This window comes from Strix aluco, chromosome 1 (genome assembly GCF_031877795.1).
Source record: "Strix aluco isolate bStrAlu1 chromosome 1, bStrAlu1.hap1, whole genome shotgun sequence".
NCBI classification, from domain to species: domain Eukaryota; kingdom Metazoa; phylum Chordata; class Aves; order Strigiformes; family Strigidae; genus Strix; species Strix aluco.
In genome coordinates, this window is record NC_133931.1 from 155,478,071 (window position 1) to 155,505,604 (window position 27,534).

Below are 27,534 nucleotides of genomic sequence, written 5' to 3' on the forward strand. Positions count from 1 at the left end.
AAATATTTCTTTTGCTTTTGGGACAGGCGAGGACCCATGAAGAAGCCTCAAAGAGTCAGAGAAGGGGAAGGGGATGTGTGAGAGATGTCAAACGCACGGGGAGTGGGGGGACAGCAGGAGCATGGCAACAGACAGGCAGGAATGGCACGGGGGCTCCCTGAAGTGACGCACGTCTAGGACATAGCTGCAACATGGAGCATCCTACGGAAAAAGGGGGAGAAATGTCTAAGCAAGGATTATGGGAGCTGGAGGAGTGTGGGGCAGAGAGGAGCTGGGAAAGGAGGAAAGATGGAGATGGGAGAGCAGATGAAGTAAATCACAGCTGGAGGCTTCTCCACATGGTCCTGTGTGTCTGGCGACAAATCTTGCCCAAACCTGGAAAAGCTTCTTTTCTGAAAGCTGTAAAGATCAAAAATACAGGGGACCTCATCTTTAAAATATTGCTAGGGGGAGAGGAGGGAGAAGAGTTTGACTCGTAGATCATACACGGATTTTTTTTGATGAGTGGGAGTGAATTGACTTACTTCCTAGGCTCAGAGATGGATGATGTGGTAGTGAAGGTATTCTTAAGATAAAAAGGAAGGTGAAGGAGTGGGATTAAATAAACACAGCTTGAAGGATGAGTGCTAGAGACCAGGACAAAAATCCAAGCAGGAGACATAGCAAATAAGCTGGAGGAGACAGCCTGACCGATCTCTCGTCGGGACGTGGCATGAGAGGAAATTGGGCCCTAATGTATGTACAGGAGAGCCCCAAGCACAATTTTCAGGGTGCTGCTGGGACAGGGCCTGAACGTGAGCCCAGCTCTGCTATATCCGATGAGCTGTGCAGGGGGGTTGGTGTTGGTGTGTACCCTCTTTCTCCTCCAAAGCCCCCCAGCATCGCACAGGCCAGCGGAGAGGGTCCCTGTGGGGACGTGTCCACCCTGCTCTGACCGTGCACCACAAGAAGGGTACCGTGGCCTGGAGCCAGCCACTCCAGTGTCACCGGCCACCTTTCTCCCACCACCAAGTTTTCTTGGGGAATATTTTTCTCTTCAAAACCATATCTATCCAACCCAATCCCGCTCACTCACGTGAGCCCTGGCTGTGTGGTCTCCATGCACGTTCTTTTCTGCTTCGTACGGTGGCCAGCGTAGTTGTAACTCCAGCCTTGGCTTCTTCATCATCTACAGAGCTGAAATAACACTGTACTTTGCCCTGTGTGTACAGCTGTGCCTTGAGGTAATCCTGGTGGCATCTTTTTATTATTGAATCAACGTAAATGAATGGGTTTAAAATACAATATCCAGACTTTCTGGATTTAATTTAATATAGACTTCCAGTTGTGAAAAGTCTATAATTGTTCAGCAATGCCAAAATATGTTCTCCCCTGTGTATATTAAAGATACACAATCTCATTTTAAACTGCATACTGAAAAGAACTCAACTTCTTAATTTGGTGCTAACTTATTATGAAAATTAAGACACTTTTAAATGAACACTTCCTTTAAAACCCCCAATTGTTCTAGCTGTTTCCTTTTGCTTTTCTCTTGGCTTAGACAGTGCCTCTTTCAACTTCCACCCTGACTCATGTGTTGTCAGACTTCCATCTGGTTTCCAGCATAAATGATTTCCAGCTTTCCCTCCTCACCAGGCAGGCAGGAGCATCACTGAGATCCTTGGTGCTGGAATTGCTCCTGAAACTGCAGGGCATCCAGCTTCACAAGGCTGGCACCTGAGTGCTGGAAAAAGGATTTCAGAGTTCAGTAGTCCTGCAGATCACCTGTAACAAATGTGAAATTTATTCAGTACTGAAATACAAGGCTTGAGCGTTGCTTCATGCTGCTGATGCTGTAGAAGGGGTATCTGGGATGCACTGGGTGAGAAAGAGCGGTGGTGATTTGGGAGCCTGTGGAGGTGGGAGATTTCAGGCTGTGTTTTCCAAACTGGCTAGCAAGGGAGGGGGAATGTAATGCAATAATATTTAGCTATCTCGCAAGGCACATCAGCTAGTGACTTTTAAAGTATTTCCGTTAAAAAGAATCCACAACCCTTAAATGTTATCCTTACTTATACGTGAGGGAGCTTAACCATAAGGAGATGACAGGACTCCCTGAAGATAAGCAAGCATGTTTTATAATGTGAGAGGGGACACAAAGCGGGGGAGGGACAGGTGTGGATCCAAGTGTTAAAGTGGAGCATTTGGAGTTGCCATTTCCCACATGGATGGCTCTGAGAAACACATCACCGCAAAGTGGCTCCGATGATGCCTCAGACCATATCCTAGAAAAAGGGAGGGTGTGTAATTTCCCTGTGAGCAGCCAGGCCTTCTGACAGAGCAGAGGGAGCTGTACCCAATGTAAGGCTTCAGCAGACCCTTCATGACTCCAACCCCAAGTTTTTCAAAACTGTATCAGAAAGCCATCTTTTCCATGCACAGCTTGGGATGTCCAGCTAGCTGCAGAGCTAATGCCGCTGAAAGAGAGTAATGCTCTCACACAGTATGATGTAACACTTCAGTACTCTTGTCTCTGTCATTCTTTCATTTATCTTTATTTGTAAAAGTTGTATAAAATACCTTTCAAAATTGGTCTGGTGAGACTGGGAAGCTTCTCCAATGTTGACCAGGTTTCTGTATAGGAATAACGTAGAAGTAGCAAGATGTGGATACACAGCAAAGCAAATGAGCCAGACTGCTGGGAAAGGCTGTCGTCACATCACTGACATCGTGACACTGTGAAGTGACGCGAGCTCACGTGGACTGCTGTCCGTACGCTTTATTACAGAACTTCAGTATCATGACTTAGTAACCAGCCTCTTCACGGGGCGGGGGCGGGGGGAATCAGGAGAAGTTACAAAAGCTACACTTCAAAATTTGAAACACTTTTACAAAGGAGGAAGGACAAATCTGATGCTGAAAACAGAAGCTGACAGCTTCACCAATTGCTACAGTATTACTTTGATACTGACCACTTCCAGACTCCAACCTTGCACAAGGCAAATCTATTTCTGGAATAACGAAGAACAGAAGTTTGATGGCACCTACTGCTTTGACAAAAATGTGATGAGGGTCTTCGTGTAAAGCAAAAAGGCCTGTAGTAGCGTTTAGGGCTCAGAGTGGTAAAGGAGTCAACTGGCTGTTGGACAAAGGGCTGTAGGCATGGTATTTTGTGGCAAAGGCAGGGTGACTAGCACAGCCTCCTGGTTTCAAGAACACACTATGTACACACACTTAGATTATAAAACATTACTGCTGGGGGGGGAGGAAGAGCACTTTGATTATATAGAAGTCACTGGAGGAAGGGAGGGATCTCTCCTGTAAGAAGAAAATCAGTTCAGAATTGTCCCTTTCATACAGGACTGGCCCTTTTGCATGGCCCTGGGCCAGAAAAATGAGCCAGATTCTTCCATAGTATAGCTCAAACAATCTCTGCCCAATTTACTCCGAAGAGAGCTTTTGACTGTAACGTTTGACTCAGCCTTAGTCGTGTGTGGCTTTCTTGCTGCTTCTGGCAAAGGAGCCAAAGCCTGGAGCACGTGGGTGCGTGATGCAAATGGTTCCTGTCAGGCTGCTGCAACACCGTGTCTCCTGGGCACAGCAAAAAAACAAAGCTGGGCAGGCAAATTCACCAGCGATCAAACCAGACAGCCTGAAGGGGGCAAGGAGAGAAAGAGGGCTTTTATTTCAGGCTACAGAGGCTGAAAGGCTTTCAGCTCGTGAACAGTACTGACAATACAAAATTAAGGCTGCTGCAAGCAGTTCTTGGTCCCTGCTTTGAAAATAACCAAATTTAGTAAATTTATGCTTGTTGAGTGCATTTTCTTTTTCGAAGCAGCCAGCCAGCCAGCTGCTGCAAATGCACCTGCAAAACTATCTAAAAGGCAGCTGCTTTTACGGGATTATTTAAAAACCTTCAGACCTCTTAGCCAACTGAGAGCGCTTCCTCACAGATTTTCCTGGGGATCAGAAAATGTGTTCTCAAGACCTTGCTGTCATGGCTGGTAAAGCCCTGGGTGTAAAATAAGGTGGGAGGGTTTTTCCATCCATTTCATTAAAGAACAGGATAAGCAGGGAGGGAGGGATACCAGGGCTCAGGTCCATGCAAATGTGGTGTGGAGGAAACCTTGGCTCCATCTATCCACATTATCCAATGCCAGGCTTGTTACCAGTGGGCCAAGGCAGAAGAGGAAGAAATAGCAGAAGCCCTGTCCAAAGCTCTCCCTAGTTCCTGCCCAGCCTCTCCTACCATAGCTGCTTCCCAGGAGTTCAGAGGAGCCCTGATAAAATCCCATCTACTAAAACAAAACCCTTTGTCAGAATACTTATAGGTGCAAAATTTGCCTCGGTAATTCCGTAATACTCTGGAATCAGAAAATGCAGCTTATGTAGTTAAGTCCTCCTTGAGCCATCTAAGCTATTTATCATGTGACCAGCTGTGCCTTACAGTAAGGTGCTTTCTCCTCTTTGTTCTGGATATAGCACCGGCAGTTAAAACAGAGGTAAGGTTGCTTCAGAGTGGTGCAGCACTTCTGCTGGAACACAGGAATAGGGCACTTGTGAGTCTTCTTTCCCCCCCATTCACATCTTGTTTCTTCTATGAGCTCTGCAAGCTCAAGCTTGCTGCAGCATGGAGGTACTGCTCCAAAAGTTGACTTGACCCTCTGTAGGCTCAGGTGACCCAGAGAAGAAGTGGGTATTGCCTGCTGTGCTGAATCATGTCCCTGTGTTCCTGAATGTATTTAAAATATGTAAGTCATGAAATCACAGTTCTGCCCAATCCTTCTTCCAAAACACTGCCATGTTGAACTTCCCAGATATGCTATGCTGGTCCTCAAAGGAGGGAGACCCTTTCCAGAATTCAGCGTCCCAAAACATGCACTATACAGATAAAGCTGTGGAACAGTGTAAATTTTTGAGGGGATAAAGGGGGATAACTTTGCTACCTGCTTACAGTCATTAAAACAGCAATACCTATCTTCTTTTTTTTTTTTTTTTTTTTTAAATTCTAAGTCTCCCAGTAAAAATACCCAAAACTTTTTATAGCATTACAGAGCTTTGATCCTATGGCACAAAGACCTGCTTCTGTGCACTGTGTTTTTAAACTTTCTTTTTTCACTGCAATAAAGACCAAATGGGAGTTACACAGACAGTGATGTAGCATAATCTACAGCAGTTCTATTGCTATGAAAGCTATGACCAAAGACAGGGCAATCACAAGTGAACTAAGGGGGAATTTCTCCTCTTTTTCCTTTCCTCCACCTCTAAACCTGGGTGGGAGAAGGCAGTATATTACAAAAGACAGTGTCAAGCGCTATACCTGGCATACAAAGCAGAGTACATGATTGAACAGATCACTGCAAAGGAATTCCTAAGCCAAATTTTTAAAAATGCACAAACCCCTTAGAAAATAATCAGTATACAATCACAATGCAAAAGGAACAGAAAGGGGCTTTTACTGAATTCCACGTATTCTGGCCACCCTTCCCTCCCACCCCTCCCCTCATAAATCCATTTTCGCAAGCTCTGGGAAGTCCAGTTCTACATCCTCACAGAGTAAGTGAATGGTGAACTAATACTGTTAATTTATGAGATCCTGGAGCTCCTCATCAGTCAGCTCATTGACTTCCATGATCTTTTCCAAGTGCTCCATATACCGGGCATGGTCTTGCAAAAAGTGCGGTACCCTCATGTTCTCAATCACAGCTAATCCTTTCAGGCGGTCCACATCCTCATACGAGATCTGTAAGGAAGGACATGGGTTAATTTTGCACCACAGTCCTGTTATTTCTCTGCTACAATCTAAATCATCTCTTGTAGATGAGAAAAGATTTCAGAGCAGGGGGATTTAAAAGCTTGTGAGAATCCTTTGAAAACATGAACAACTGTTTGTCTCAGTGGAAGATGCAAAAAAAAAAGTAATTTTAGCAAATGCATCCATACTTCCCGATTCTGCTTTTGAGTCAGTGAACAGACTCGTAGGAACCTGAATGAGAATGACCTGTACAGCAGCTGCAGGAATAGAGGGAAAGGGTGGAGCACATATGGGTCTTGGAGTCTTTTCTCAAAAAGGTGGAAAGATTAACATAAGAATGGAAAAAACACTGTGCCAAAGACTGAGGAACTAGAAAGGGAGTGCAGCACAGGTATGGCACAGGAAGCAGGCAGGCTCTGGCTTTGGGAAAGGCATGGTGCCAGCTGACCTGAACTCTCCTGTTTTCATTTTCACAATCCAATGTGCTTATGCAAAGCAAACTAAAATGCACCTCTACTAACTAACTACAGCATGGGTAACCCTTAAGCATCTCAATTTTGTTTTATTTTTTCCCATTCAATAGCAGGGCAGAGACTGGGTTTGCCTCTTGGCATCAGATCCTTCTGGGTATAGGTGTGCCACTCTCAAATGTTTTCCAGCTACTACAGGGTCTACTACTCTTTTTCTAATGAAAGCTGAGATTTTTCTCCATAGTCTTATGATTCTAAGAGCTAGGACTTCAAGTCCTGAGCTCACAGTAGCTCAAGGTGCTGTGAATGATGGTGCAGAAAGGATGAATGCTTTGACTGTGCAATCGCTACATAAGCTGCCCTGCAAGTACAGAACAGGACTCCTTGGGCAGCAATCCAGTGTGATGAAATTTATGTGGTTGCTGCTTTGTCTACAAGCTGCGTGTTCGGGGCACCCTACAGACAGAAGCATATGTACTGGCAAAAACCACATGCCTGGCTGTGCTTACTAACTGGCACATCCTATTTCCTCACAGCAGGCTTGTGCCAGGTGGCTTGAGAGTGGAGCCTGCTCCTTCCAGCCTTTTTACCCCATGTTTCTTCTGAGGAGTGAAGCACAGCTCAGTGAGGTTTCCCTGGAAACAGCCTGCCCTCTTAGAAGGTGATGGTTTCTCTTCAGAAAAGATTAAAGTCAGCATGAATGACTCACCAATGTGTAAAGGGCATGGAAGGGGTCTCTGGAAAGACAGGATGGTCTAATCCAGATTGCTAAACCTGACCCATAGAGGCAGTCAGATAGGTGCATATCTTACTGATGATAGTGGGAACAAAGTCTGCAAAGAGAATGAATTGGCATCCGAGTACACGTGTGTTTTTCTAGCTGCAATGACAAGATGCATCCTGATTAAAAAAATGAACATACACCCATGCCCAGGCTTACTCAAGTCACTAAGATACTGCTGTTTGAAGACGGTGTGGCATTACACCTGATTAATGTATTTAGAAGCTGATACAGAGGAGCTATACAAAATCATACCATCTCCTCTCAGTCTGGAGACACAGCACCAAATGAAATTAAATATTGACCTTCCCTTCTGTCCCAACTTTGAATTCTACCTCTTTTCTGTCCAAACAAAGGAAAGAAAAAGAACCTTGTCCCCCTCATATTTATGTTCAGGGGTTTCTGTTACTGCTGCATCCAAGAAACAAGTATCTGTGATCTGAGGCATGGTTTGAATGGGATGTTTTCCCCCAGTCCCTGCAATTGCTAAAAAATGACAAAAGTTGGCATCCTGAGGAGATCATAAACATAATCTCATCCTACTGTGGCAACAGCTTGTTTTCCTTACCACAAAATCATTGTACTAATTAAAAAAGACTGAGGCTAAAACAGGCTTACTTAGACTCTTTGTAATGTGTTCACATTCTTGGGAAACTCAATAGTAGGTGACATTTTGCTGCTTTTGCTTTTTAAAACTCTGGTAATTATGCCATACTGAAGTGCACCCAACATCCGCATTCTGTTTCTCTTTAATACCACTTGCATGTGATTAGTACATGTATGTTTTACAGCGCTTCCCATATTCGATTCTTTCCTGCTAAAACTGCTCCTTCTAAGAAGCATCTTTTCTGAGGCTTCAAGCTCTTTCCTTAGTCAGTTCAAGGTATGCTGAACAGCTTGCATGTGTTCTGTTTCCACACACTGCTCTCTTCTACACTGTAAGTAATGTCAGAGAAGCATCAGGAAGGCACAGCTGCCTGCATCAGGGAGATCTCTAGCACTCAGATGAGAATAGAAGACACAGAAACCTCAGCATGGCTCTGTCTGAAATACATTCACTTGAGAAATCAGTGCTCTGATTTTACAACTGTGTTAACTACCTACTAAAGCACAGAGGCTATTTGTTGTCAGCAATATAGTTGACTGTTTTCATTTCCTATTATGTTCATACCTTTATTGTATTTGCAATGAAATTATGCCCAAGGTGATGGGCATATTTTGAATATGCTGAGAAAGATGAGCTCACATGTTACAATACAACACTGAGAACCTTCAAAAGGCAACGAAAATTTTCCCGCAAAATGCTGGGCTTCCCTATGTTTAAATCCTGTGTGTTTTCTTCTAACCTGGAAGACATGCCAGCTGACCTTAATACACCCTTTGGAACAACCTGATCCTCCTATTCCACCCTAAACAAACAAATAAATCACCCTTTAGAGTGCTGATAAACTCGTAATAACCACAGGCTAGATCTCAGTCCAAGTTTCATATTTCTCTACACTCACAGAACTTGTTTTTCCTGATGGAGATATTGGAGCGGGCCCCATGAAGGGTCACTAAGATGATTAAGGCATTGGAGCATCTCTCCCATGAGGAAAGGCTGAGAGAGCTGGGACTGTTCAGCCTGGAGAAGAGAAGGCTCAGGAGATCTTGTCAGTGTGTATAAACACCTGAGGGGAAGGAATGACAGGGAGTCGGGCTCTGCTCAGCAGTGCCCAATGGCAGGGCAGAATCTCAGAATCGCAGAATCTCAGAATCACAGAATCATCTAGGTTGGAAAAAGACCTTGAAGATCATCCAGTCCAACCATTAACCTCACACTGACCGTTCTCAACTACACCAGATCCCTCAGCGCTATGTCAACCCGACTCTTAAACACCTCCAGGGATGGGGACTCCACCACCTCCCTGGGCAGCCCATTCCAACGCCCAACAACCCCTTCTGGAAAGAAATGCTTCCTAATATCCAGTCTAACCCTGCCCTGGCACAACTTGAGGCCATTCCCTCTTTTCCTATCACTTGTTACTTGGTTAAAGAGACTCATCCTCAGCTCTCTGCAACCTCCTTTCAGGTAGTTGTAGAGGGCGATGAGGTCTCCCCTCAGCCTCCTCTTCTCCAGACTAAACACCCCCAGTTCCCTCAGCCGCTCCTCGTACGACATGTGCTCCAGACCCCGCACCAGCTTCGTTGCCCTTCTCTGGACACACTCGAGTCATTCAATGTCCTTTTTATAGTGAGGGGCCCAAAACTGAACACAGGAATCAAGGTGTGGCCTCACCAGTGCCGAGTACAGGGGTAAGATCCCTTCCCTGTCCCTGCTGGCCACGCTATTTCTGATACAAGCCAGGATGCCATTGGCCTTCTTGGCCACCTGGGCACACTGCTGGCTCCTGTTCAGCCGGCTGTCAATCAACACCCCCAGGTCCCTCTCTGACTGGCAGCTCTCCAGCCACTCCTCCCCAAGCCTGTAGCGCTGCTGGGGGTTGTTGTGGCCCAAGTGCAGCACCCGGCATTTGGCCTTATTGAAACTCATCCAGCTGGCCTTGGTCCATCGCTCCAGCCTGTCCAGATCTCTCTGCAGAGCCTCCCTACCCTCGAGCAGATCAACACTCCCACCCAACTGGGTGTCATCTGCAAACTTACTGAGGGTGCACTCGATCCCCTCGTCTAGATCATCAGTGAAGATGTTAAACAGGAGTGGCCCCAAAGGGCAAGAGGCAATGGGCACCAGTTAAAATGCACAAAATTCCAACTGAACACAAAACACATTTTTATGGTGAGGGTGGTAAAACACGGGCACAGGCTGCCCAGAGAGGTCGCGGAGTCTCCATCAGTGGGGATATTCAAAGCCCAACTGGACATGGTCCTGGGTAACCTGCTCTAGCTGACCCTCCTTAAGCATGGGGGTTGGACTAGATGATCTTGAGAGGTCCCTGAAGACCTCAACCAATTTGTGATGCTGAAAGCAGGCACTGCTCTTATACACAAATTTCCAGTTTGATTGCAGAAGACGTGTGCAACAAAAACATTCAGAGTAGACTTTAAGATCCCTTGATTTTAGAAGTTGTAAAGTCAAGCACTTATAAATTATCATACTGCTAGAATTAAATTGCTTGTAGAGCCTTAATATGGATGCGTTGCCACGTGGATTATAGTGGAATCTATAAATATATGAGGAATGACTTATTATGGTTTTGAAGTGGTTTGAGAATCCTGCAGATTCCCTGAAGATAGAAGGGGATAAAGCAGCCAGGAACCGTATGTGTTCAGTAGTTTAGCAGGCAGAGGCTGTGTGGAGTCAAGCAGGCTTAAAGGAAAAGGAAGTTTCAGAGAATAAGGTTGCAGAGACTTATTTAACAGTGTGATTTTATTTTCAGAGCTTCCTAATTTGGTTCAGTTACCTAAATAGCTCTGCTCACCAATACGGATGTTTCTGACACTAAAGGCAAAACTTCTTAAATGTGGACCAAAACCCTCTATCATAATATGCCACTTCCCTTTATCGCCCATGACTGCCAAGGAGGCAGAAGTGCTCTAAATGCAAGCCTAACATCAATTTAGATCCTGGTTTATGTGAGTACGAACTGTGGAAACTTAGCAATCCAAGGATTTGGTTAAGGAAGTGTGACAAAGTTTTTGCACTTCTTAGTATGTTTTAGAGAACAAATAAGCAGTGACAGTTAGAATGGACATAAAATATGTTCTGTGAACGTAGAAATACCATATTTTCTGGGGAAAAAAAACCAAACTGGTTTTTGAAAAACATCAGAGGTGCCATCAGTGACAGATATTTGAGATTAAAAACTCTTTGTGGTGGAGGGGGATGCGTTGGCATCAAATGGTTTATTTTGTTTTCTGCTAGGACCACCACCTTATCTAGCACCTGTCCTGCTTGCCCAAGGCAGTCTGTTGTACTGCAAGTCAGATAAGTACCTTGTAAAGGGAGGAAAGGAAAGTCTGAGAAATACAACCATAAAATCTTAATCTGATAAGTGAGGAATGAGGAAAAGCTGGTAGAAATTTTTAGAACCTCAAAATATTTGTAACTTGCACTGTGTAATAATACAAGGTGCAGTACAGAACAGAGATTTCTAGATCAAAGTAAAACAGAGCACAATGACTCACAGCTCTTTACAGGCAGGCTTGTTGAAATGATAAAACTGTACCCTTTGTTAAGAATGAGTCCACTCACCTTTCCAAGGGCTGTTAGAAGATGGAAATCAATGGACTCCCTGTATCTCAGGATTCGGAGGATGCCATCCAAGTACACCTGATCCTTATTGAAACAGCCTAAAAGGAATCAAGATATGTTGCACTCTGTCAGGGTTTGTTCAAGGCATATTCTCAGAAGCCATTATGAGCAGAACAATTTTATTTTTAAAAACTAGATATTTATATCCCAGACTTTGAAAACCTTCCCAAAATGTAACGAGAAGGCTAAACCCACTAGCCAGAGAAAGAAATCAAACACAGAAGATGGTGTATGTGAATATCCACAGCAACATTACATCTCTTGTAATAAACGTGAAAGGAGGTCAAACTGGGAGTATGGACTTTTTCATGGTTTTGCAATTTACATTCCCACTTCCAACAAAAAAAATCCATTACTGCTTCATTTTGAAAGTCTCATGGATGTGCACTTTCAGCCTCCTGCTGCCTCATTTGAGAAAGTACAGAGTCCCACTTCTCCCTTTTGCAAAGGTTTTACTGTTTGACATGATGAAGGAGCTCTGTTCTGAAAACCTCCCTGAAGTACAAAAATAGAGAAGACAGATAGGGAACCCACCTGGTTGTGATGTGTCAGTCCACCCTCTCTTGGCTCGTACGCAGTAATCCCACCTGGTGTTGGGGTCCTTGACAAATTTCCCCACGTCCTGGAAAAGCTGACTGAAAGACATTTGGCTGGCCTGATATACTGTGTAGTAGAGCAGGGCAGCTCTCCAGAGAAAAGGGTCTTTGCGGAACAGGACACTGTGAATGCTCGCTAGCCCCTCTTCTGTAGGGTTGATTGGTTTTAACCCGTGTTTTCTACGTCCGTTCCAGTTGCACCAAGGCTGGCTGTTGTTGTTAAAACCCCGAAAATAATGAGTTCCTGAAAAGAAAGGAATATGGGATTTAGAACAGTAGCATCTAATGATTAAAAAGAAATTATAAAATATGGAACGAGATGCCCATTTCAGAACTCTGAACTGGTAGGACTGAGCACTGGGAAAAGTGCCAACTTTAGCCTTGTCTACAACAGAGAATTTTGTCAGAACTGATTACATGGTGCAATTATTAATCTGCTGACTGCAGGTGGCAGTCCCAAAAATGCCTAAGGAATACAAGTGTTAGCAGGACTTGAGTTCCCAAATGCGTGGAAAGGAATTTACGAAAGCGTCTCTTGTGCTGAATGCCTCCAGCATAGGCTAGGCATTGTCGTGAACAGAAGGAAGGAGAATCAAAGTAAGGGGGCAGAAATGTTGCCTCTTGAAGGTGATTAAACAGCCCTGCTACAGCCTTGGAAGAGGCTATGTCCCCTGACAATGGGAGTAACAGTGGTCCAAGGCAATTGCAGGGCTTATTCTCCAGTTGAAATTCAGGTACTAGCCAAGTTTATCTAGTTTTCATGTACTTCATTAAAACAGATTCCCTGAAAAGTTTGTAGAACTTTTCCATGGGGCTGGGCCAACCTTCTATAATGCAAAATCAAGGCAATCTTACACCGGTTTAGTGGTTGCTGGGTAAATTCTTCATACCTAAAGCATGCCTACGTTTGCAAGCAGTGCAGCATAACAGAAGCAGATTTGTAAAGTGAAATGGCTGGTGCTGAGGTTGAGGTCACACTATTTTTATTTCCCTTTTTTTTTTAAACTCCAGACTAGCTCTAAATTGCTCTCATGAGCAAAGTGACACTGAGCAGCAGCAGCACAGAACGTATGCCCTGGAGCATAGCCTCTGGGCTAGCATAATCTGAAAGGATTTCACTTTGCCTGCTCCAAGATCCCTTTGGCATGTGAACCTCAGTGCAGTAGGTGGGACTAGCTGGTAGACTCACTTCAAACCCTCGCTCCTAATCTGACCTAGAATGATAATGTATGTGAACTCTAGGAATCCTCAAGTGAATTATCTTCCTTTTACTGCATGCTGCAGTGATAAATAGGTTTCTCCTTCCCTTTAGCACACCTACAGCAAAGGTTCTTTAGACAAGGACGTTCCCTCCTTCTGTATATGTACAGTGCCTGGCCCATCACTGCAAAATAAGTAAGAATGCATGCAAGTACTCCCCTTTGCCTGAAGAACTGATGTCATGCTCGTACCAATTTCATGTCTCAGCATCCCTTCCAGCCAGTGCTCTCGCGCAGTGGAGATATTGATCGTGAGAGTGGGGCGGCCGTTCACCACTGTCATTGAGGCTCGAGATAGCAGGTCCTCCGTGAGATGGACCACAATCTGAAGATGAGAGAGTTCAGGTAGCAAAGAGCTCTCTTCTCGCTCCTGTTCCTGCTTTTTCCTTCAGCCCTTCCATTATTTAATTTCTCTTTGGTCCCTTGCCCTTCAGAACTCTCCCTTGTTCCCAGCAGTCGCCTATGAGAGACACCTCTGACTCCCCTCAGCTGTCCTAGTCACCCGTGTTGCTGACAAAACCTCAGATTTTAGTGGGATTTAGCATGAGGATTAAGATAGACAGACATGAGACTGCAAAATTTAATACAGTAACACTGACTCGATTTGGGGGTTAAGGAACAATCATATGCAGAGTAAATTAGAGAAAATTCCATTTTTTAACTGTGTCTAATTATCCTGATATTACTGAGAACTGAAAAAATATTAGACAAACACAAATAAATTGACTAGGTATCCATACACCTAACTGTCTGAAACCTTTTTAGTTGCAATTCTGAAGCCACATGAATGAGAGAGGGAAGCACTGTGTACTTTTTTTCCTGATGCATGACACAGACTTGAAATATTATTAAAATACTGGTATGGCTTTGGTTTGTTTTATATAGGAATGTAGTTCTTGTTTTCCTCTTGGAAAATTGGTAATCAAAACAAAAACTGCCAGAGAAGAAAATTAATGTATATGGATATATTTTGCTATTTGAATTTAAAAAGACTTTTTAAACAAGACACTGGAAGGGAGAAGAGAAACTCTGTTGAAGACTAAGCACCTTTCCCTCTTCATGTAATGCCTAAAGAAACAGTAATGCTCAGAAGAGTACAAGGGAGAGTACCTACAAGAGAGGTAAATTTTTTTTCATATCAAAGCCATTAACATGACACTTCCCTGTATTCAAAACCCACCATTCAGCTTCAAGTTCAACAGCAAACAATCAGTCCCATAAAACTCATATTTAACATGCAGGAAAGACAGGTAAATCCCAAAGCATTTAAAACATGGGTACCACTTAGCTTTATTAACATCTCTTCAACTGGAGAGAGTATTTGCATAATATTTTAGACCATACCAAGCATGATGTATTAACACTATTTTTGCAGAGAAAGTAAAGCATTTCATTAAGAAGGACATAAGATGTTTTATAAGAGTGTAGGATCCTGCTTCCATGAAGACAAACCAAGACAAAAATGAACGCAAAGGGAGATAAAAGCACAGCAAAGACCAAAAATATAATTTTTTTCTGTTTGCTCTAAACTGTAGTTTCACAGCCTCACTCTTAGAAACACAGGTAAAGTCTGCTATCAGTGTCAAATTATAGTCTCCCAAAAAGATGTGATGAGTTTAACAGTTTCTCCTAATAATATTATGTTTACTAATTAAACCTAGTTTCTGGGAAAATAATTTTTGTCTCTTGATCTCCCATTCCAGACTCCTCTTGCTCGCTGCCAGTGATCTCACCCAAGTCTTAGATTGTGTCAGCTGGTGTTTTCATTTGGAATAATTATCTTTTTATACATTCAATTTCATCTGACTCTTCCAAGCAATTCTACGTAACTCAGTCAAGTGGGCTTTTAAAGTCCTGAATATAGGAAATAATTTTTTTGCACAGAACTCTAAAAAAATTAGATGGGTGAAGTCAGGAAAATCCAGCACTCAAACCAACTCAACAAGCCAACCTCTTTCAGACATTTTAAATCATTTATGTCACTTTCATTTGTGTTGCTTCTTATAAATCAGTCTCTTGGGCTGCTGGTTATTTTTCTTGGCCTTTTCTTAACTCTTTCCTTTGGTGTGAATAATTTGACACAAGAGAACGGATGGCAGAACTGATGAATAAATGGAAATGTGCTAGTCTCCAAGTAGCTGAAAAAAGGAGGGAAGGAAGGGTGTCATTCTTGGGCACTCCCATAAGAGGTGAACTTAAGAACAAGCATATATGAATCAGGAAACAGGCTCAGAGGGACGGCTGAAGCATTCACAAGGAATCTGCATCATTTCAATTGTTCAAAAATTAGACTGGGCACAGCCATGAGAAAAATATGATGTAAGGAATATTCTTGTAATTGTGGAGGAAAGGCCTCCCAGATGGTCTCTCAGGTCCATCCATCTGTAATTTCTAAGATCTAGATAAATGTTTCTTTCCTGATACAGTGTGTATGACTTACCTCACCAAGACAGCCTTCTTTCACCATGTATTTCCTGACATGATTCCAGATCCTACTTTTGGTCAGCAAGCTGCCTCCAGTGGCCTGTTCAAATTTTTCATAGCTTCCGTATTTCTGCAATGTCCGCTCCATAATGTTAATGGACTATAAAATACAAAAGCATAGCAAATATGAATGCAGTAAGGCCCCTGTGTCAGACTGGCATGTGCATTCTTTGTCTCCCTCTCAATCTCTGTTTTTAAAAAATCTTTCTTCTTTTTTTAACTCCCTGGGAGTCACTATCAAACTGTAGTCATAGAGGCTGACGTGCTCTGTAATCAATTTATACCATCTTCAGACATACATTAATGCCAAAGTACTGAAAAAATGTTCTGACCAACTCCTCTTGGACCCACATACATCAGCATGACACAGATGATTATCAGTCTAGTGAAATAATACCCATTTTCTCTTTAATTTTGGGAATGTTGTGCAACTGCCTTGTAAATCAGACATAACAGGTCACAAGGACATTTGCGGTTTAAGTTGTCAGCATGTTTCTTTTTATGATTTTCCAACGAAGTTTACAAAGATCAACTATTACTGTCATCTCACTTCATCTCTTGGTATTTTCTAACTTAGAAATGCTGAACCATGATTAAACAGATGTGTAACTATAATTTTAACAATAGCATTTCTACCAAAAATATCTTCTTACAATAAAATCCTCTGCACCATGGGTGTCTGTTTCAGAAAGGAGAGAGAACGGGAACTTTATTCACAGAACTTTCATTTAAACCCTTCACTTAAATCACAATACTTATTTATAACCCCCCAAAATGAAGGAGGCATGTTTCATTAGACAAATAAACTGGTATCAACAATTCTCTTACATATTGCTGCTAGAAGTCCCTTGTGGGTGGAAAACAGAGCATGATACCTATAATGTGATCTGAACTCTGCATGTTGAAGATGTTACTGGTGGGGTGTGAAATACTCATCCCCAGTAATTTACTTCCCAACATGTCATTTCACACCCTTAAAAGAAAATGTGGTATAGAATAACTTCTTGCCCAGCAATAGCCCAGCTACAGGGAATGGCATTTTTCATAGATATGATAACAGACGCTCCCACAGAGAAAAAAATATTACTGATATTACCTTAAAACATGAACATTCTTGCTGAGAAAATACCTCTAATGATGAAGGTGGAAATCTTGCAGATTGAATCTCTTTTTATGTTGTACACTTATATCATGCATGAAGCTGATAACATGCTTGTTGTTTCCAGCTATGTAATTCTGACATTGCCGGAGTGGCTTATTGTCCACAAAACCAGGGTTCATTTTGTATCTCTCACAGCTACTAACAATCCTGTTCTAATTTTTTTCAAGTTGAAACCAAGCAACCCCAAGTAATTGCTACTGAAAGACACAAATAGAGGATACACCCTAATCTGGTGCAAACTGGGTAGCTCTGGCATCATTTTGCCAACCCGCTGCTGTAGGTATTTGACAGAAGTTCAGTGCTGTTATTTTTGTTGTTACTCCTATTAACTTATTGCACATAAATATGAGTAAGGACAACTACACATCTGTACTGCTGACCTACGAGGTAAAGGGGATTTTGGTTCCCAGTAACTTCCCCATATATCAGGTCTTGTACAAACGCATAGGTGTGGCAGTGCCTGAAAGATTATAGAAGGAGATTAGAGAGGTCTTTCTATGTCAGTAAATAATATTTTTTTCTTGCATCTCTCAAATAAATGAAGCAAGGTTAGTGTCTAAGTATTAAAAGAAGGAATACATTAATCCCTCATGCAAGGCCTAGTATTTCTAGAGACTAATGACAATTGCTTCTAGCAAAATTTAGGATCAAGGACTAGATGTAAAGAACAAATCAGAGCAAAATCTAGTTCTTGTTTAATAGCTTGTATATCTTCCCAAAGGATTTTTTCCTTTTTTTTTTTTTTATTTACATATGAATTAACTTCTAAAAACATGGGCTCTTTTAGAAGTTTTTCAGTGTCTGCAAATGCTGAGGCATTTTCCTGCCTTACACAAAATCCTTGGTTAAAGAACAACCCAAAAATTCCTGTCCCCTGTCCCAGGAAGTTTATTCTCAAGACACCAACCTGAGTAATTAATGACAACAGTTCTTCAGTTTCCTTTGCAAGGTGCCAGATCCTTAAGATACTTATGCTACCTAGTAGTTGTTTTGTGTATCTAGTTGCTCTGAACAGTTAATTAACTTTATTTGCTTACTCTGAAAGAAGTCATCTCTGAATTAATCTTCTTGCATGAAATTTATCTCCACAACTTGTTGATATTAATTTTCAATTAAGTCTATTAGATTAAACACAGTAAGTACCCAGTTAAATTCTTGGAGACTTAAGTTCCTTTGAATGTGCACCAGTGATTTCCATTCCTAAAGAGAATTGCTGCCCAGCAGCATCATGTTTTGTCTCCTGAACATCTTCCTTTTCTCCTTATCTCTTCCTGTGGCCAATTCTATCTCTCAGTAATAAGTTCTGGAAAAAAATCATTATAATTAATAGCATTTTATAAAAATCACAGTGAGATGAAGAATTAAGATGCAACAGGGCTTGCCAGAGAACTGCAATCCCTGGAGCAGCTACACTACACGGTATCCCCCAAATCCTCACTTTCTGAAATAGGTCTTTATGTTCAAATATATGGTTGTACAGAACAGCAATTCCCCTCAAAAGTTTTGAATAATGTGATTTAAAACACAGTAGATCCTGTGGGTGGGAAGATTTGGCATTAAATTCTTTGAAAGTTATTTACTGCAGGAACTTATGCAGGGATGGATGTTATATTCAAAAGTTACCAGGATTCGGTCCTTTTCTTTCTGAGGGTTTTTAAGGCATCTTTCAGAAAGTATCCAACACTCAGGCTACATCTGTCTGCTAGTAAATCAAACAAGAACAGGATATTGGCTCAGGTGCTGGAAGGGGTCTGTTCATTGAGCAGAATGGTTGGTAGGCCCCCAGGCACGGTGTTGCCTTAGGTGAACCAGCACTCCTCTCTCAGGCAACACTTTGCCATTGCCAAAGGATCATGTGGCTGTTGGGTTCCCAACAAACATGGAAACAAGACCGCTACATTTTGATGCCCATACTGCCTCTCAGCAAACCAAACATCAGGTCCAGTTCAGCTTCATATCAAACAATGCAAAAAAGATTTTCTGACAACGTGATGGCAAAGCCTTTGGATAGAGAAAAACAGGCGAATGAGATTCACAGGCTGAAAGCAGCCAATAGAGGTAGCAAAAGATAAGAAGTAGGCTTGAAGAATAGCAAAGATACTTTACATATTTTTTGAAAAGAGTAGGACAAATCTAGAGTGCTGATCAAAGTCGGGTAGGGGTGGATGAGAGCAGGTTTGATGAAGCAGAGGACTGCCAAAACCATTTGAGAGCAAGGGGGCAGTTTCCACTCAATGTGCAAGCTCATAAAAATAAGGGTGTTTGAAAATTGCTTGTAAACTTTATTAACCAGTTCTCTGTTTGACACTGTTTACAAAGACATTACTGCTATGAGATGCAGCATTACATAAGTTTATTTGGTGGTGTTCTCCCAGAGGACTCTCCTACCTTAGTCAGAGTGCAGGTATTTTCTAAAACCACTTAATCACAGCAGTGAGAAAACAAGCACTGAACAAGCATTAAACTTCCTGCTTGGCCATCTGTAACAGCAAACTCCCTGGAGCTGAGACCTATGTGTGCCAAGGGAGGCAACATGAGTTTGGGAGTCAGGAGGCCCAAGTTCTACCTCCTGAACTCTTCCTGGGCTGTTTAAGGCTTTTCCTAAAATGCTGTGAGACACTTGAATCAACAGCACAATATGAATAGGACGTTTTCAGGGATACATCTGCCTGAAGAAGCACAGATCCACTCTGGCCTCTCCCACTTCAACCTGGTGCACAGTTTGCAGCTTCAAGGGGAAGAGTGGGATACCGAAGGGTGCTTCCTCTACCTTACGTGCCATGCTGAGTAACCTCTATCTTGGCAGTTCAGCCACCTCCAAACAGATGTTGCAAATTTGAACCCATAAATATTGAGAAAGTCACTAAGCTTAAGCCTCCTCATTGCTGAGCACATGTTCTCTTCATTAGGAAATCACTAAGAAGGGTGCTCATCACCACCACCACCTTCTTCCTTGACTCTGTTTCAAGCAAAACAGAAGTCCCGAGAATTCTTTCCAAGTGGGCAGGTGTGACTCTGGAAGCACCAAAACAACAGGGAGAGCCATCGCACACACACATTGCCACCAGCACACAAATCTCTGGGGAGTGGCAGATTGTCCCAGCACTGAGGTGGGCCCTGTCCCCAGTAATGCTGCTCGTTTTGACACTTCTTGCCACAACCACCCTGGCTGGTGGTGGTTCCTGAGGGGAAAAGGTTCAGGATATTTTTGGATCCCAGGCATTGAATACAACACGGAGCCCCTCCATGGGGTTCTACACCTGTCTCTGAGGTGAGATGACTCAAAGTCAGGTGTTGCAAGAACTTGCTGGGAAAGGGGAAAATCCAGACCAGCATGACAGCTCTTGCCTATTCCAGCATCCAACTGTGCAACTATTTTCCAGCCTCTGGGCCAGTAGAAAGCAAGGTACTGATACTGCCACAGTTCCGACGGCCAAACTAAACTCTTCAGCAACAGGTAAAAAAATGGAAGAAAAGAAGGACTGTGTGGCTGTACCAAGTTACTAGTTAGGAGTAGTAATCCCTGTTCTTTTCATTATTATCTAAAAGGTCTGGTTTAATCCCTCTTATCACTACTGAAGAGTGCCAAAAGAAGCAGCGGTCCCAAGACAAGTCCCCTTGCGCAGCAAATCTGCTGGTCAAGAAAGTAATGACACAGAAGCACTAACAAGAGCAAGACAGGGCTCTAATTGACAGGTTTAGGTTGTGGTGGTGTTGGCTTTTTTAAACAAATTATTTACAGCCAAGTAGGTCTCTGAATCCCAAGTCACCCATGCGCAGCAACACAGCTTAGTTACTTCAGAGTTATTGTAGATGCATGTACTGGTAAGACATGCTCATGAAATGTTTGAGGCAATCAAGTTAGAAAACGGGCTCAGTGACCTAGGAGTCAGGCCCCTGCGTTCAGTCAGCTCGTCCTACGTTCAGAAGCAGCTCTGCTACAAAAAGGCTGCAGTCTCTGTTGACATTTGTGAGACAAAGTCTCGCAGGCACCATCACTTTCCTTCCTGCATAGCTTATTTGCTGGGGGGAGAAAGCTTCCCAGACACATCTTTAGGCAACACTAAGATGTACCAGATGGAACTTGTTAGTCTAAACAACAGCTGTAAAATGGTGGCTGCCTCCTTTTTGGGTCAAGGGAAAAGGAGGGAGAGAGGTAAGAGCAGATTTTTGAGGCTAGTCTACTCAGGCTGTGGTACTTTATTCAGTGTTTACAGTGGTTTTTCTTTCGCATGCTTGTTCTCAGTGTGACAAAGAGCATGTTTAAGTAATTTAGAGCTGGTAGAAATATTTTTAATGAAACACTTTTCAAATACTTTGTAACGAATTAAAAATTAATACTCACTTGGTTTTTGTATGAGACTGTGTCCTGAAATAAACTGATGCTCCTACTGTAGTATCACCAGAAGTGATCTACAGTCTCTTCTAGTGAAAGAGAAGTTTGTGTGGGACCCTGAGAACTTTCGCTCCTTGGATGGCCTGATATGCTTTGTGTTATATATTAACACTTTTTATCTATAAATCTTAGTTTAGGAGGGAATTTGTTACTAGTGGAGAATGAGCTGTTTTACAATTACAGCCAGGGACACATTCTTGAATCTTCAACATGCCTAAGCTGTGACATCACCTGGACACTGCAAAGGATTACTCAGTGTTAAATGCCATGTTGTTTAGCCTTCCAGCTCCACCTAACTATTTTTCCAACATCTGATAAATTTTCTTAATTGTAGGCTACTTGTATTAATGACTTAAAAGGTGTGTAGTACAAACACTTGCAATGTGGCACAACTGATTCATTTATTAACTCAAAACTGCGATATTTTTTATGAGTACAAGGGAAAAGAATGTACAGCTCTTTCACAGGGGGGATTATTCAACAAAATGATTTTTTTAGAATATATAACAATAGACTTCATGCTTTAATGTACAATTCAAAGAAACAGGTGTTAATATACAGGTTACTTGAAGTTGCAACTTCATTGCTGATTTTGGTTCAGCAAATTGCAACTGTTAAGTCATCCATTTTGCAAATGTGGGGGACAATTACTTCTAGCTAAGTATTGCCACCTCTAGCATCTGTGCAAAAATAACAAACACTTTAAGTGTTAAGAAAACTTAACAATGAAGGACAAGTAGTTTGAGCCAGAAGGAGTGCTAATAAGAAAACTTTCATAGCACTTAGATCACGCAGTTGTTGCACTGACCTTGAAACACAGCAATAAGAGAATTAATTTCTGTAATATTATATATGTCAATCAATGCGAAAAGCTGCAAGTCTGCATACTATTTTTTATTCTTAAGCTCTCTTTCCTAAAGGCACATACTGTGTGACTCATGAAAGAACCTTATTATGAAGAAAACAAGATAAAGTAGAAAGAAACAGAACAAAATATGAGGAGATATTTAAAATATTATTCTCAAATGTATTAACAATTCAAAAATGTTTAGTCTATGTCTGTGAAAAGTCAATCAATAAAAGTGTTGGGCTGTGTCCAAGGTTTAAAATATTTGATCTGACTAGAAGCGGGTGCTCACAAGCCTGTGAGTTCCCCATTGCAGCACTGCTGTATTAATGGTTTGCAAATGCATAGTGTTCTTTGCCTTTAAAAAAAGAAAAAGAATAAATGGGGCAGGGTGTGATTCATCTTCCAAATGTGTTGCAGTAATGCTGTATTAACCAATTCCACAGACATGCACAAAAGCAGAACGGGCAATAAGAAAATGAAGTCTGTTTTAATCCTAGCAGGCTATGCACAGCTGTGGGTAAAAATATTTTTGAAATGATTAAAAATCCTCTAAAATTCTGAAATGTCAGGTTTTGAGCTCATTTCACTGAAGTATCCTGAAAGCCCCCTATAAAATTTGTGAGTTCTGTCAGTAAAAAGTTGGTTTTACAGATATATTGGTCATAGAAGAGCAAGCAAGTGTAAGTTGCTGTAAGCACCTTTTACAGAATAAAATAGGAATCATTCTGGTTTGGTTCACAGAAAGCAAAGCTTCCTAAAATAAGTAAAGCAACAAATGAAAGCCAAAAATGTTTCAAAAAGCCAAAATTGAATTCTTTCTTGTTGCAGGAAAAAGGATGACTACACTCAGTTGTGTTTTTACTGCAGACCCAAATCTGGACACTGTAAGTACTTTTTTTGCAACTAAAGTCATTTTTCCTGAACTTAACACTTCCTATAAGATATCTAAGTGTTTCTTCTGACAATCAAAATATGCAAGGAAAAAAAATTAGTACTGAGGAAAAGCAAGGGCTCATACAATATTTGCTGATTAAAATTTTGATTAATGCTGCTTTTTCTGGATAGGAAATTTGCATGAAATAAAATTCAGATTTGCGTGGAGCTGAAAATTGCTAAAGCTAGTTACAGATAAAAAAGAGAGAGTGCCACCTGCTGGGCTTGGTGCTGGGTTAAAGCTGCCGTTTTAGTCATTTAAGTGCAAGATATTGTTCAGTATTTTTAGGAGCTGAACTTTGAAGAAATGCTTTTCTTGCCAAGAACTTCTGTAACTTAAACTAAATCTTATGAAATAATTTATATCCTCCTTGGTAAGTTTCAGAAATACCATACTTCATTGAACATTAAATCCTTCACTGTTTATTAAAGTTGTTACAAAGCCTTTATTTTCTCATGCTTTTTATGTAAAGGGAAAAAGGCAGAGTTACAAATCAGAATACTATTGAGGAGTCATTCTTTATTAAAATATGTATTATTTAGGTGTGGGTTTTTTAATTAAAAGAAGGGTAAATCAATAACAGGCCTGTTCTATAAAATCATCATGCATAATTTTTAAGGCTCTGCTATCTCATACAAGTTTATATTAAATTCAGTCTGGCAAATTAGTTATTGTCAATTTGCTGTAATCTATGATTAATGTTGCTAATATTGCTATAAAAATCAAAGGAAAACTTGCTAAAAAGCTCTAGTCAAGGAGTAGTTTTATTTGGTGTCAGTATGATTTAGTTGGTTGCTTAGAAGTATAGAAGCTGATTTTAAGAACAGAACAGCTGTTCTCTGAAAATGAATTCTTAATGAATACCCAGCTACTGAGTTTTTAAAATATACAGATATTTTTAATGTGAAAACACAGACCAAGCCTTACAATACAATGATTTAATGGGTAATAACACCTACGTTCGTTCTTGGATTTAGGGAAAAAAAAAAAAAAAAAAGTCAGACTCTTCACAAGTCAAGGGTCAGTTATTAGAACCCACGATACTTTAATTAATTCATCCTTTTCACCAGGAATTTTCGGGGGTTTTAAGCAAAATATTCTACCACAAAGAAGTGAAACTCACGGAATGTCAGGAGCTCTTCCCAAGTTAAGCATCACTTGAAACGTGAGATTCTCTATAAAAGCTTGTCAGACTTAAATAAAGTCTTTCTAAACCATTTTAAAATGGCAAAACTGTGAAGAGGACTGGTTCTGATATTGTATAGATAAGCTCTGATTTTTGTCATTTAGGTCAAATTTGAAAGCAAGGTTTTCATTGTTCTTGTTGGGTTTTGGGTTTTTTGTAACTCAAAGACAGGTAGGAAGCCAGGGTAGTCTGTAGCTATGTTACCAGTGTGGCTACATATTATGAAAAAAAAAAAGGGGGGGTATATTTTAAAATTTTAGCCCTCTGTGGAGCTAAATGGAATGGAATTTGTCTGCTGCTTGACTGAGTCTAATGTATATGCAAATATCCTTTCAAAGTTGATTAAAACAAGGAACATCAACACATGCTTATTGAATAACCATGACCTCAAATTGCTATCCCCTCCCAATGCCTGTGTCACCAAGAGGATTGATAGAATTGCTACACTGCTTTTTTCCTCTTTTTATTAAAGCCTATTTAGGCATTGTATTTTTCCTGTATTGGACTCTGCTTCACTGCCTAAAAAGCTTTCTTGCTTCTTATGTTTCATGTAAACCCATTTAAAAGTAACTGTGCCTTTATCCTATAGAATCCTGTAAGTATTAGGAAGGCTTTAATTTTTTTAATTAAAAATATTTTCTTTCAGTTCTACGGTTGTATTGTCATCTTTGATGCATTTTTCAAACAGTAGGGGAGGATGACATGGAGAAACAATTCGCTACAAACAAAGACAAATACCACCTTATTAGGTGTAGGAAAAAATAACCACTGAAAACAGAGGGAAAAAAGTAACTATACCTGCTTAAGAAATCTGTCAGATGCGTGGCTGTGCTTAGCTAATACGTTTGGCAGAGCAGGGTTTGCATATTCGAATTGAGGATTGTATGTGAAATCTGACTTGAAGAATTTCATCTTCTCTTTCTCCACATTGGAAGGCTTGATAGCAGTCAGTAAACAGAGTTTTTGGCCAGAGACATCACCTTCTTTCCCATGGCTTTTTGAGGACTGGGATTGCTTTGGCTTTGTTAGATTAAAATGCCTCTTAGTTCTACTTCTGGGTCGGGATGGCAGCGCTATGCTGCTGCCTGCAACTGAAATACTGTTTGTAAACTTCATGCTGGTAGACACTGGGCCAGTGACGATGAGGGAGGGCTGTCTGTTTGTGCAGTACCATCCACTGCTGAGCAAGGGCAGCGGGACTTTGATTTTGCGGTGCTCATTGCTTCGCAAGGTGGTAGAACACTTTGTAGTTTTTCTGTGTTTCTTGTGGTGAGCAGATGACTGCTTCTGAGCATGGTGTTTTTTCTCCTCTTTGCTCTGCAGAAGGACATTGTAGCTACTGGTTCCTGTTGTGAAAATGTCCTTAAGGATCCCAGAAGGTGGGTGCTGGAGGCTGTTTTCATTATTAATGTTCAGCTTATGTTCTTCTGGACTCAGGACTGATTTCTTAGAAAGCTCTGTCTTAGGCCAGTGAAGTTTTTCTGCATTGAGACGGGAGGAAGAAAAAAAGTTGAGGACAAATTTGATTGTTTCACACAGCAATGAGTCTTAAGGACTCAAAACTGCAACACAAATGAAACACAGAATTTGACTTAACTGCAGTCACATCAAGTTAATCTTGACTTCTAGACATATGGGAGAATTGTCTGTGTATACCACTTTTGAACAGTTAGACTGGGACTTGTAAGATCCAGCTAAACAAGTATTTTATGCTTGCATCTCCATGCATGAGTGCACTGTTTGCAGCTGAACTAACTTGTTTAAAACAAGACTCTGTGCAGGACTTTATGTTTACATTAACAGATTTTTAGTTTTGAGCAAAATCTGATTGATCTTTATCACGCAAGGAAGGCTTTCTGTATTGATAACGAAGAACTTAAAACATGAGAAACTGTATAGGAGTATGTGAGCAGTATTTACAGAGAAGTCCCACAGGGATCTGTGCTGTGATATAAGCAGTCTGGTGTGGTCTCATCTGCAAAATCTGATTCACAGAATTTAGTCTCAGAAAGGATGAGAACATCGGAATGGGTCAGCCACTATGAACAAGTTATAACACCATACAAATAGTAATATACATTTAAAAGACTTCAGTTTTGCATATTCCTTCTTAATACAGACAGTAAGCTATATTTAAAGAGGAGAGAGATCAGCTAGTTACAGACTGGTAAGAATCCTCAAGACAACACTGTCATCTATTCAAAGTTGTTCTACAATAACAGCTGGCTTTAAGAAAACACATGAGAAGAAACACTGTAAATTAAACTGAATAGAAGAAGAGCATAAGTTTCCTTTAATGAATGAACCCTCCTTTCTCACTCTGACCCCTAGCACAGCTTTCAGGGGAGACAGGTACCTGGTGCAGAGCAGCTGCATGGAAAAGTCACTGAGAAATAAAACTGTATTTAACATTTGTGGCTGGCTTGTTAGAGAGAATTGACCTCTCTTCACTGGTTCTAACCACCCCCTTCTCTTGCCAACCAATTCATCCTAGAACATTAGGTGAGCTGAAAGTAAGGGCACAAATAAATCCTGCCACAGAGAAATGCTTCCTACTTCTGCACCTAAAATGGAAGGATTCGTGGAACAGGAGATATGGCCGGAGCTTGATTAAAGCCCGCAAAAGGGATTTGAGCTTCAGCCCACAGTTATACATAGCTGAGCTGTGATTACTTTACATACAGTAATTATACTCTGAATGAAACATTAGCAAGAGATCATTAAATGCCTCCAAGGGAAAAAAAATTGATAGTAGCTTAATTTCAGCTTTATTTTCATAGTAAAATTAGGGTTTGCTCCCAACATAAGCACCGTGACAATGTATTTCATGCTGTTGGACCTCTGTCAGTTCCAGGTCAATCTGTGTTCCTCGGTTCTTCTGAAGATGCTGTTCTAAAAAGCAAAAAGACAGAGGTCGTATTTGCATGAACATACAATGGGAAATCTGCAGCCTGGGTGTTTCCTCCACTGGAAAGAGAGAGATAGAAGCATTAGATTATTCTCTTCCACTAAAGCATGCATATCTTATGCAAGCTCAGTTTTGTTTCACAGTAAGTTTGCGAATCCTCTTTCGATGCTTGGCACAGGAATGCGTTCCTTGGCATTCCCTGTTCAAATTCCGTCAGATCGTTCTCATCACATACATGACAACCTGCCTACATGGCTCATCTTGCTTTACCATGAGCTGTCGTGGTGAGAAATTGCAGTTCCCATCACAAGGAAAACAACATCAAAACAACTACCATAAAATGAGATGTATTTTTTGGACAACAGAACAAGATGACCGCACTCACATATTTCTTGGCAAGTATTTGAAATTAACTTCAGGCCTGTACCAGGTATTACAGTATGAGAATCCTTATTTTTAAGAAGGTTAAATGAAAAGCAAGGTTTCCAGAAAGTCTGAATACAGAAATATTAAATTTCTGAG

General features: G+C 41.3%; 1 protein-coding gene across 2 annotated transcripts in view; it reads right to left on the reverse strand.

Annotated features, from left to right (window-relative positions):
• Positions 1–2,506: 2,506 nt before the first annotated feature.
• MATCAP2 (microtubule associated tyrosine carboxypeptidase 2) overlaps positions 2,507–27,534 on the reverse strand; it is a 30,384-nt gene continuing 5,356 nt past the window's right edge. The window contains exons 2-8 of one of the 2 annotated variants that reach the window (XM_074841495.1): positions 26,916–26,996; positions 24,903–25,585; positions 15,533–15,676; positions 13,285–13,417; positions 11,772–12,077; positions 11,178–11,275; positions 2,507–5,722 (exon numbers count right to left, since the gene is read on the reverse strand). In XM_074841495.1, the coding sequence (XP_074697596.1) occupies positions 5,561–5,722; positions 11,178–11,275; positions 11,772–12,077; positions 13,285–13,417; positions 15,533–15,676; positions 24,903–25,585; positions 26,916–26,996 (1,607 nt within the window). In that variant the 3' untranslated portion in view covers positions 2,507–5,560. The remainder of the gene's footprint in view (positions 5,723–11,177; positions 11,276–11,771; positions 12,078–13,284; positions 13,418–15,532; positions 15,677–24,902; positions 25,586–26,915; positions 26,997–27,534) is intronic. The other variant, XM_074841505.1, reaches the window with a different exon arrangement.